The sequence below is a fragment of the Rattus norvegicus genome, chromosome 9 (genome assembly GCF_021556685.1).
Source record: "Rattus norvegicus strain SHRSP/BbbUtx chromosome 9, alternate assembly SHRSP_T2T, whole genome shotgun sequence".
NCBI lineage: Eukaryota > Metazoa > Chordata > Mammalia > Rodentia > Muridae > Rattus > Rattus norvegicus.
The window spans coordinates 102,335,001-102,347,196 of NC_141542.1; the positions used below are offsets into that span (position 1 = coordinate 102,335,001).

The 12,196-nt window shown below is 42.1% G+C and overlaps 1 protein-coding gene across 1 annotated transcript in view; it reads right to left on the minus strand.

Moving 5' to 3' along the window:
- Pde6d (phosphodiesterase 6D) overlaps positions 1 to 12,179 on the minus strand; it is a 44,678-nt gene extending 32,499 nt beyond the window's left edge. The window contains exon 1 of the mRNA NM_001108806.2: positions 11,941 to 12,179. Coding sequence (NP_001102276.2) covers positions 11,941 to 11,990 — 50 coding nt within the window. The 5' untranslated portion in view covers positions 11,991 to 12,179. The remainder of the gene's footprint in view (positions 1 to 11,940) is intronic.
- Between the last annotated feature and the right edge of the window lie 17 nt (positions 12,180 to 12,196).

Here is a 12,196-nt window from a genome sequence, read left to right on the forward strand (position 1 = left end):
TACTTAACTGAACCCCCTTGATCTCTTCAGTGCTGGGGAAGGAATCTCTGGTCTCATGCAAGCGAGGCTAGTGCTTGACCACTGAGCTTCACACCCACCCACCAGTCATAACTTTATTCAAACTACGTCCTAAACTTGGTTTTCTGTCACCAGAATTCTTGAATAATATATTTTTGCTGACTTTATTTCCTCTGTTGTCGATCTTCTAATATTGGCAGAGTATAGTTCATCTTGTTTCCTTAGACATTACTCTTTAGATCACTGCTAATGTATAAGCTACCCCAGCTCTCATATAGTGTCACATATTCACTGAATGAAATTTCCCCTGCAGCCCTCTAAGGACTTTTGATCGCTATGCTCCTTCGCTCGGCTCCAGCTCAGCCCGAAATGCTCCTCCGCACTGCTCCTGTCATCGTTTTGCTGTTACTCCCCAGAATCTCAAGATTAGACTCCTTAACACCTACTCATCTTTCAAGACTATTTAGATGACAACTCTGAAGCCTTCCACAACGCCTCCAGACATAATCGTTCTTCTGCGTTTCTACTGCACTGAGGGTAATGCTGTGTGCTTACCATGCTGTATGCTAACACTTATTCTCCCCATCTCCCTTATGCAAGTCTTAGGAGGTCAGAGGTTAGTTTCAAGTCTATTTTCAATCACTTCACCTTATTTTGTCCGACAAGATTTTTCCATGTATCCCTGGCTGTCCTGGAATTCTCTATGTAAACCAGGCTGGCCTTGAGGTCAACAGAAATCTACCTGTTTCTGCCTTTCAGATGCTGGAATCCAAGGGTTGTGCCACTTTGCCTAGCTAATTTATTTTTTTTTAAGACATTCTCTTTACTAACCTTTCTAGAGATCACTCTCTAGCTAGAAACCACGACTTACACCTTTCATCTTTTTTTTTGGGAGGGGTGTTTGAGGTAGGGTTTCTCTGTGCAGCCCTGGCTGTCCTGGAACTAGCTCTGTGGACCAGGCCTCTTAATTCAGAGATCTACTTGTCTCTGCCTCCTGAGTGCTGAGACTAAAGGCATGTGCCACCATGCCTGGTTCACGAATAATTTTTATTTGATACTTTTCAGATGTTTAAAGACAAGATTCCAGATGAAATGAAAATAACTGGGCCTATTCACAAGGTGGTCTTTTAAATTCTACCACTACGCACTTCTTTATTTGTGCCGTGGGGATTGTGTGAGGCATTCTTTCTTTCTTTCTTTCTTTCTCATTTCTAAGGTAGTCTGGGTTGCTCATTTGAAGACTACTTCCTTGTGGGATACATTCTGAGTAACTTTGCTGTAAAAACCTAATGGCCCATAATGCTGTGCTTACTAGTTTTGAGTAGCAACCTTCTCTATGTGATCATGATCAAAGTTGCTAATTGTATTCCTATGAGTAGCCATTTTAAATGGAAAAGAAAAAAGTGGAATTAAGAACATACCCGCCTGGGGCTGGAGAGATGACTCAGTAGATAGAGTGCTTACAGTTCTTGTAGCTTCAACCCCCAGCACCCGTATGGTAGCTAACAGCCTGTAGCTCCAGTTCCAGGGGATCTGACACCCTCTTCTGATCTGTAGAGGCCACACGTAAGTAGTACTTTCGTATACACCCAGGAATGTATACTTATATGCAACACAATAAAATATTAAAAATATATACCTATTTTGCTATTTAAATACTTTGAGAAGTATCTTTTTCCCTTTCCAGGTGACTAATTGTTAAAAAAACTGTCCCAGGCTGCCCCTTGAATTTAAGAGATGAGGAAAGATTAAAAACAATATAGAGGATGTAAGTACAATAGAAAAAATAATTCTCAAATGAAATATGAATGGGGGCTGAAGAGATGGCTCAGTGGTTAAGAACACTGCTGCTCTTCCAGGAGGACCCAGGCTTGGTTCCTAGCACCAATAGCAAGTGGCTCACAACCGTCTCTAACTCTAGTTTCAGGTGATTAGACACCCTCTTCTGGACTCTGAGGATGCCAGATGCACACAGTGCACATACATACATGTATATGTACTCACACATATACATAAACATAAATAATATTAAAAAACAAGAAAGAAGTCTTAGGGCTGGGGAAGTAGCTCAGTTGGTGAAGTGCTTGCCAGGCAAGCGTGTAATAACGAAGTCTGATCCTGGAACCCACACAAAAGAGCTAGCATGGTGGTACAGGCTTGCAATACAAGTGCTGGGAAGGGAACAGGTGGCTCCTGGCCACCTAACCTAGGCCAACTGGTGGGTTCTAGATCCAGTCTCAAACTAGGTGGACCACTTGATATTGGTGCTTGAGAATCAACTCCTTAGGCTAACCTCTGGCCTCTACTGTATTCACACACATGCACAGTCACAAGTAATACAGTCAATAGAATTATATTCCACTTAGCATGACTAACAATTTCTCAGAGTCCTGTCCTGGCTAATTTTATGTCAGCCTGACACAAACTGGAGTCATCTGAGAGGAGGGAATGTCAATTAGAAAAATGCCTCCATAAGATCAAGCTGTAGGCTCTTCTTTCCTCTGACATCCTGCACACTATGCCTGATTCAGATTCTTGTCATGTCTTCTCACAAGACATTCAGAATCAAGCTATTCCTGGCAAAGAAGCAAAAGCAAAATCATACTATTCCTCAATGGATTCGGATGAAAATTGTTAACAAAATCAGGTACCAGAAGACACTGGAGGGGAATAAAGGTGGGTCTGTAAGAATTCACACAACAGCAAGACTGAGGGTTTATACTGAATTGTGGTTGATCAGTCCTACCAGATGGGTTTCAGCATTTAACCTGGAGACTTGCTTGTGTCTAAATTAGAGTGTTTGTCCAGTAATGAAATTTAGAATCTTAAAAAAAATCAGGCTGTAGGCAAGCCTGTGAGGCATTTTCTTAATTAGTGATTGATGGGGCAGGGCCCAGCCCATTGTGGGTGATGCCATTCCTCAGTTGGTGATCCTGGGTTCTACAAAACAGGCTGAGCAAGCCACGAGGAGCAAGCCCGTAAGCAGCACCCCTCCATGGCCTCTGCATCAGCTCCTGCCTGCAGATTCCTGTCCTGCCACTTTTTAATATGAAAAAGTGAGTGACATATACCCTTTCCTCTCTAAATTGCTTTTGGTCACAGTGTTTCATTACAGCAATGGAAATCCTAAGACTATGCCCAAGGAAGCAGGTTATTAATCATTATCTAAAGGGAATCCATGATTATACAATCTGAGGTCATTATTCATTGGTTGTATGGGTGGTATGTCTTGATTGCTCTCCAAGAACTTGACAGGTAAAAAAAAAATGATTTAGGAAATCATAAACCTCAATATAGTTTCTAAGGCCTGGACGAGGCAATTACTGCGGACAACACTGACATGGGTAATATTAACATGAGGGGGAATTAAATGTTCTACTACTTCTCTCTTTAACTTTTTGAGACTTTTTAACTTTTCTATGTAATCTTGGAACTTGCTATGTAGAACATGCTCATGCTGGACTTGAACTCACGAAATCTTCCGGTCTCTGCCTTTTGAGTACTGGGACTAAAGGCCCCATAATGTCTGGCTTTTATTTTTGAGACTGTCTCACTGTGCTCTCCAGGACGGCTTGAATGTACAACAATCTTTTTTTTTTTTTTAAGATTTATTTTATTTATTATATATAAGTACACTGTAGCTGTCTTCAGATACACCAGAAGAGGGCATCGGATCTCTTTACAGATGGTTGTGAGCCACCATGTGGTTGCTGGGAATTGAACTCATGACCTCTGGAAGAGCAGTCGGGTGTTCTTAACCACTGAGCCATCTCTCCAGCCCGAATGTACAACAATCTTAAGCCATCCGAGTTCTGGGATTAGAGGTAGGAGCTAGTACATCTGCCTAATGGTACACTATACTTAGTAAGGAAGCCCAGTGGATAAATAGAAGATGCAGAGACCATTTTTGTTTGGTGGTAGGGATTGAATCCAAGACCCTGTACATATTAGGCAAGTGCTTTACCACTGAAACACACTAGCCAGCCCAAGACTATTTTTGGCTGGAAGCAAGAAAAGTCAAAGACCAAAGTGTACTGAGAGAGATGTTATAGAAACTTCAGAACCAAGAAAGAGGAACGAAACAAATTCAAACTGCATCAAAACAGTTCTTTTTTTTTTTTTAATTTAAAATTTTGCTAATCTGCCATCAACTGAAATGGCATTCTTAGACATACCTATTAACTAAATTATTCCTTTAGACACACAAGAGAAAGGCTATAGTTCCTCAGATGAAACGTGTGATTGTAGTATAGAGACATTCCCTATGTTGTAGAGGATATCAGTACTAGTGTTATTATTATTTCTTTTTGGGATAGCGTCTCTTGCAACCTATGATTACCATGAATTCAATATATTGCTGAGAAGACCTTGAACTTCTGATCCTACTGCCTCTGCCTCCTAAGTGCTGGGGCTTCATCTGGCTTATCTGTACTGGGAAATTAAGTCCAGGGTTTCATGTACACACCAGGCAAGCACTCATTAGCTGAGCTACACCCCCAGTTCACTACTACTATTATTCATAATTATGAACAGACCAAATACCTTCAGTTATTACTTATTACTTACTATATGCTGAGTACTGTGTTACATTCAAGTTTCATCTAATTCTAGGACCAAGACCCTAAGGTAACCCCATCAGCGGTGTGCCTTTCTTTATTCTCTTCCTTTTTTCTTTTCCCCGAGATAGGCTCTCTCTGTGTAGTCTTGGCTATCCTGGAACTCACTCTGTAGACCAGGCAGGCCTTGAATTTACAGAGATCCGCCTGTCTCTGCCTCCCAAGTTTGGGATTATAAGCCAGTGCCACCACCACCCAGCTGAAATTTCATTTATTCTTGTAACAATCCTTTGGGGGATATGAGTTACGGAAACTGGGGCACAATGAGTGTGAGTGTTGTGTTGAGGTCATAAGGCTGCAGGTACCAAGTCTGAACCTGCAGTTTTACAGTCTGTTCTACTTGCCACAGCAATTACACACAACATTTTGATAGAGATCAAGTACTCTCTATAGAGGCTCCACATACACACATAAGAGAGCAAATTAGTGCTCCTCTTCCTCCAAAGTGGTTCAAAACAAGGTACTGTTCAGTAAGTAGACAGTTTTAATAAGGTTGAATATGTCTTCATTATTTATTGGTCTGTCTTTCTGGGAAGTGTTCAATATATTCTTTTTCTAATTTAAGTTAAATGTTTATTTTAATTTATATTCTATCTGAACATTATATTAACTTCTAGAATATAAATAAATGGAGATAATTAAGTAACAACAATAACAACGATGAAGCCCCTATTGGGCATGGTCCTTTAATCCTAGCACTCATGAGGCAGATGCAGGAGGCTCTCTGAGTTCAAGGCCAGCCTGGTCTACATAGTGAGTTCAGAACAGCCAGGGCTATGTAAAGAGACCCTGTCTCAGTACAAGAAAAGGAAAACTATATATACATAGATTCTACCAAAGCAAATTTCCAGTGGATTAAAGATAATGAGATCACAAAACATCATCTCTGACAGTCTGTTTTTTTTTTTTTACATTAATCACTTAAGTTTGTATGTGTGTTTGTGTGTGTATGTGCACACACATATAGAGGTCAGGGGAAAACTTATGCAGGCTCATTTCTTTCTATCAATACCAAGTGGATCCTGGGGCTTAAGCTCTGGCTTGGCAGCACTGAGCCATCTCACTGCCCCCATATTACTTATTAAGGTACACATTTATACCAATGAAAAAAGTTACCCAAGTAGGTAAAATAATCTATTCAGAGCTATATGAGAAACCTAGTGCTATGAGAGTTCTATGGTGAACTAGGCTATAGTCTTAGCCATTTGGGATGCTTAAGGGGGAGGGATGTCTTATGTTTAGGAATTTGAGACCAGCCTGGAAAACCCAGTCTCAAACAAAAAGTACTATGATAAATGTTTACCATTGAAAGCATTCAACAGTACCTATCTTTGGAAATTATGAACATGATAAATTAAGTGAAAACATTTCAAAACAATTCTCTAAGTTTTATAAAAGCAAGTAAGAGTAGGCATTAGCTAAATTAGCAAACTACATGAAGTACATTAAAATACTATAATAAAATTTAACAGAAAAATAAAACACCGTTAAAAATATTTTAGTAATAAAGACTGAACCTAGGTGAATACTCTTTACTAACCTCTTTTTATTTTACTTTAAATTTTTACTTTGAGACCAAGTTGCCCTGGAAGGCCTTGAACTTTCAGTGCTCTGTCTTAGTCTCTGAGTAGCTGGGATTACAGGCCTGAAGCACCAGACTTAGCTAGTAACATCATGTCGAAGACTTTCATTCTAAGCAGAATTAAAGGGGGGGGGGTGGTCATTCATTTTGTAGCATTCAAGTACAGAACACCCTTTTTATAAAAGCCACCCAACAGATCTTTGTTAATGGGGAACATGGGATTTACAACCTATTAGCTGTTTAAAATAATTAAAACCAAAATCTATGCAGAGAAAATCACATTTGTCCTACACAAATCTTTATTTGGGGCTTTATGACTTTATAGATACATACCTATGTCATGGCAATTGCACTGAAACTATATTAAACCATACTGGGAAACTAGGTGATTACCCTTAAGCACGTACAGGCATGGGCAAGAAAAAAAATCAATGGAACAATATCCTAAAAGTAAACTCATGTCTTACGGAAACGGTTACATGACAAAGACAATATTCCAAGGATGGAGGCAGATGGTGGTCTAAGTGGCAGTAACTAGTAACTGTCTCTGGGATAGCTGACTTTCCAAACAGCTTATTCCTTCTACACACTGTAAGCATAAATGCATTTCAGAGGATTAAAGGGTTAAGTACTGAAAATAAGAAACAGGCTATTTGATTAATCTCAGGATAAGAGAGATCACCAGCCCCCTAAACAACAACAATAACAATAGCCACAATACCCTCTGCTCTGTAAAGCCCCCCAATTGGATTAAGACTCAAAATAGGTAAAGTATTTATACAAGCTGAACCAGAGTATATTAGGGAGATCTTCTTAAAGTATCTTTTAAGAATATATTTCCCTTTATTTTATGTGCCCTGGTGTTTTGTCTGCATGTATGTCTATGTGAGAATGTTAGATCTTAGAGTTACAGACAATTGTGAGCTGCTCTGTGGGTGCTGGGATTTGAACCTGGGTCCTTTGGAAGAACAGTCAGTGCCTTTAACCGCTGAGCTATCTCTCCAGCCCTAAGATTTTCTTGAATAAGACAAAAATGCAAAAGCCAAATGGAAACTATAGATATATATATTTTTAAAAAAGTTAAAGAATTCTGTTCAATTAAAAAAAAAAAAGGGAGAGAAGCCAGGCATGGTGGCACAGGCCTGAAATCCCAGCTTTGTGAGAGGCTGAAGAGCAAAGATCACTAGTTCAAGGCTTGCTGTGGCTACGGAGTGAGTTCAAGGCTGGTCTGGGCTACTCAGCATGATTCGGTCTCAAAGTAAAAATTGTAAAAACGATTTGGGGCAATACGATGAACTGTTGGGGACAAAGTCACTGTCTTCAGTGGTGTAGCCACTGATGTGGAGCCCTCTTCTGGTGTGTGAGTAACTCAAGGATGCCCATTGGGCAGCCCTAGTTAAACCCAGTGAGTGAGTCACAAAGAAAAAAGGAAAGTAAAATAAAAAAGACATGATAGTGGCATGAAGGTGGGGCAGGCAGGGAGAAGAGAGAAAGGGACACGTGTGATTAGAATCTATTAGATTCGTGCAGGAATTTGCCAGAGGATAAACAAACAGGTAAAAAGGAAAGCCAGGGATACAGTTGGACAGAGTGTTTGACTAGCAAGTGATCCACGGCTACCTTCAATCTCTAGTGTTACAGGAACAAAAACCCCCAAACCAAAACCACAGAAAACACTTTAAACAGTACACTATGACAAAACAGTCACAGTAGACATGTTAGGCAAGGAGCTAATATGAAAAAAAAAATAGTAAGATGGGTAAACATTAACAAATAGTTCAGAGAAAAAAACTGAAAACTGAAGAAATATGCAACTTCATTAATAACAACATGGCCAAGACATAAGGCTCACAGGGTATGAGGTGCTTTTCCAAGGGTAGATATCAATTCATTTCGTGTTTTGATAGACAGGTGCTGTTAGTCCTATTTTCTCCCTGAGAAGATTGAGGCAGAGGTTTAGAGGAACTGCCCCAGGAACACCAGACTAGACTTGCAAGGCAGGCAGTGCAGCTCCTCACTTCAGTATAGTTCCCCCTTCTCTTTCTGAGACAGTCCCTCACTATGTAGCCCTGGAATACCTAGAATTTAACATGTAAACCAGGTAATCTAAGCTGGCTTTGAACTCAGATCTGTCTGTCTCCACCTCCTAAGCACTGGAGTTAAAAGGCAAGTGCTGGGGTTGGGGATTTAGCTCAGTGGTAGAGTGCTTGCCTAGAAAGCGCAAGGCCCTGGGTTCGGTCCCCAGCTCCGAAAAAAAAAAAAAAAAAAAAAAAGGCAAGTGCGAGCATCACCTAGCTAGTTTAGCACTTAACTATTCTTTAACTAGGCTATGTATATAAAATATAATTATGCTGTATTATTTCTCCTGAGAGTACAGGGACACAAATTTAAATTTATCATTTTCTTTTCAATGAAATAAGATTTTCAAAAATAAAGTCAACATGCAAAATTGAGTACCACTGGTGGGAAAATATAATGGTGTTCTTTAAAAAAAAACATAGTAATGTGGTATTTTGAATGAACGCAGCCTATACAAGCTCATATATTTGAATGTTTGGTTACTCCCCAGTTTGTGGAACTGTTTGGGAAGGATTAGGAGGTGTGGCCTTGTTGGAGGAGGTGTGTCACTGGGAATTGGCCTTTGAGCTTTTAAAAACTCTCAATACTCCCAGTTAACTCTCTCGGCCTAGTGTTTGTGGATCAGATGTAAGCTCCAATACCATATCTGCCTACCTGCTGCCACACTCCCCATCATGGCTGTTACAGCCTCTAACCCTCTGAAACTGTGAGCCCCCCTTTTCTCTACATTCTCTTGGTCATGGTGTCTCATCATAGCAGTAGAAAAGTAATTAAGCAAGTAGTAAATACAATTCTTTTTTAGAAAAAAAATTGAAAACAGTTCAGAAAAAAATTATCCAGCAAAAAGTGGTGAGTGATCAAGTTGTTTCTAACATTTTTTTTAAATGGGAGTGGTAAGCCATATAGTTCCTGTTTTCTTTCTCTTTTAAAGACGTATTTCTTATGTGTATATGTGTGCTTATATGAGCTTATATGTGACAAATATGTGCAGGTGCAAGATCCTTGGAATTCAGTTAACCAACAGACCAGTGTGGGTGCTGGGAATCAAATCCACATCCTCTACAGGAGCAATTAACATCCTGATGTCCTTAACTGCTGAACTGCATCTCCAGCCCCATTTTCCTTCTTTGATATCAACAAGGGATGAGCACTCCATCTCTCCCATGCTATCTTCTATGTGGCCGTTTCCCTGTGCTTTACAATTTAATCAGCTCAGGTAAAGCTTTCCTGAACGCCTGTTTCCTGAAGCACTAACATCATTACTTAAGTGGCTGATTCATACACACTCTCTCTCTCCTTCCTTCCTTTCTCTCTCTCTCTCTCTCTTTCTTTCTTTCTTTCTTTCTTTCTTTCTTTCTTTCTTTCTTTCTTTCTTTCTTTCTTCCTTTCCTTTTGGTTCTCTGAGACAAGGTTTCTCTGTGTGCCCTGGCTGTACTGGAGCTTGATTTGCATACCAGGCTGGTCTCAGACTCACAGAGATCCCCCTGCCTCTGCTTCCCGAGTGCTGGGATAAAAGGTGTGGGCCACCACATCCAGCTTTATAGCATTTTCTGTATTTGCCCCTTAGCCTTTATCTCAACAGGTTCATGTCAGGACTAAAAGTCACAAAGTCTAAGACTTTCTGCTGTCCTCGTTTATTCCAAACAGAGCTACAGGAGAGTCTGTTACTAAACTTCACTATGGAAGGACACTGAGGGTTTGTCATGAATGGTGGCAGTATGTAAGGAGATACAGCCTTCTGTTTTTACAAAGCACAGCAGGGGCAACTCATTTTCCAATCGCTGCCAGCCACAGAGAGCGGTTTCTTTACTTCTCAATGCACTTTACTTGATCACCCTTAAAAACAAACTCCACAAAACCTGCGTACAGTTTTATTCTGCACCCAAAACTTCCTGTGTTGTTTTTTTCCCCCTGGTGCTACGGAAACCCATGACTTCATTTATGTTTCCAGTCTACTCTTCTACCCTTGTTCACACTGTGGTGTGTGGTTTTTGATTTTTTGGGGGGTGGGGTGGGTGGGAGGGTTGGTTCTTTCTTTTTTTGGACTCAGGGTCTCACTCTATAGTCTAAACTGGTCTTGAACACATGACCGTCTCTTGCTCCAGTCACCAAGTGCTGGGATCATAACCATAACTTACTGTGCCTTGCTGTGCATTCTAGAATTTACGACCACCTTGGTTTCTAACCATAGCAAAGCAATTAAATATTGGAAGATGTGAAATGGATCCTGCGAATATGCAACAGGTTGCTCAGAGAACCAGTTTAGGGAGGCCTAAACCTCCATGGGAGGAAGGAGCTCAGTAAATGATGGTTACACTGCTCAGAGGGAGGCACTTAGGAATATTCCATGTTGTATAACAGAAATTAAGGTCAGTGGAATATAAAACTGGAATATATTTCCTCTGCATCTTATGGTGACAAACAGTCCACCAAAACACACAGCTTCTAGTGGGAGGTGCTGGCCACACCCTGAGTCCTAGCGTTTCTAGCACTGAGGAGGCAGAGACAGGTAGATCTCTATTTGAGGCCAGTCTGGTCTACTACACATCAGCCAGAACTACACGGTATGACCCTGTCTCCAAAGCAAAACGAACACTTTGAAGTTCCCTTACTATAAGAGAGAGGTTGCAAAAGTCACAGTACACCTACAACAGGCTTGAGACAATGGTTTTTCTTCCTCTGCCTCCTCACTTTCTTCCTTTTTGAAGCAGTGTCTCCTATAACTCAGGCTCGTCTTGAACTTTGCAAAACTCTGAGGATGACCCGAATTCCTGATCCCCCTGCTTCCATTTCCCAAGTATTGGGAAAACAGGCATTTAACACCAAGTCCACTGAAGCAAAGAATTCTGATATCATACGGTGTCCCCAACACAATCAAGTAATTGTGAACAGCTCTACCATCGTAAAGCATTAACCACAGCAATGCCAAGAAACAAAGATAGTTTTGCCGGGAGTCAGTTCAAAACCAAAGCCCCTCAAGGCATCTCACACACCTCAGATTTCTCATCTTGCTAGAAAGTGAACTTGAGAGGTTGAGGAAAGTGACCATCGATGCTCCAAAGGCGAAGAAAGTGTTAAGATGGGGTCAGGCTTGAATTTCTCTTTCCCCACCTTTCCACTAACCAGCCCTAGAAGAAGCCACAAGTGAGGAAGAAAAGTTGTGGAAACAAGACGGGTGTATGTGTGATTGGGTGAGATGGGGTACAGTTATCCCCCACATACAAGGTCACTTGCTTGGAGTCACTTTCTCCTGCTCCCCCCATGGGCTTCCCGCCAAAGACGCTCCTAAGCAAGCTAGGAGGCCAGCTTACTGCACTCCCTCAGCCTCTGCATGGGGACTGCAGCCCCCTCCTGGCCTCCCAGTCTTCAGGACCCCAATTTCCGATGGGAACACTTTTCACAGCCAGGTCCAGGACCTTCTCCACCTCCATCAACCCCAGGGCTCTGTCAACGTCCCCTTCCTCCCTCAGGGTGCCCCTGTGCCTTCCTCCCGTTCGCGGTCTCTCCCGGGGGCCCGGCACACCGTTCCTTTCCTGCCCCCTCTCTGTACCCCTTCTTCCCATGCCCACCTGGCGCCCCTGCCAAAGCCTGGCTCCTTAGAGCCACGGCCTCCTCCCAGCCCCGCCCCTGCTCCCGGGCGGATACAGTTTGAAGCCTCTCAGGATATCCCTGGCCCGCTCGTCCTTGGCTGACATGATGCGGCGCCCGCCGCCTGCGGCCCTCCCACGCTGGCTCTGCGGGGCCTCGCAGACGGTACCCAGGAACCGAGGACAGTCGCAGCCCGGCCGGACACCTCAGGTGAGCAGCGGTGGCGGCCAGACCCGAACCGGCCTCTCCCTCCCCTCAGCTCCCGCTCCTGATCCCTTCTCCTTCCCTCTAGTCGTAGAGCTCCCGCCCTGAA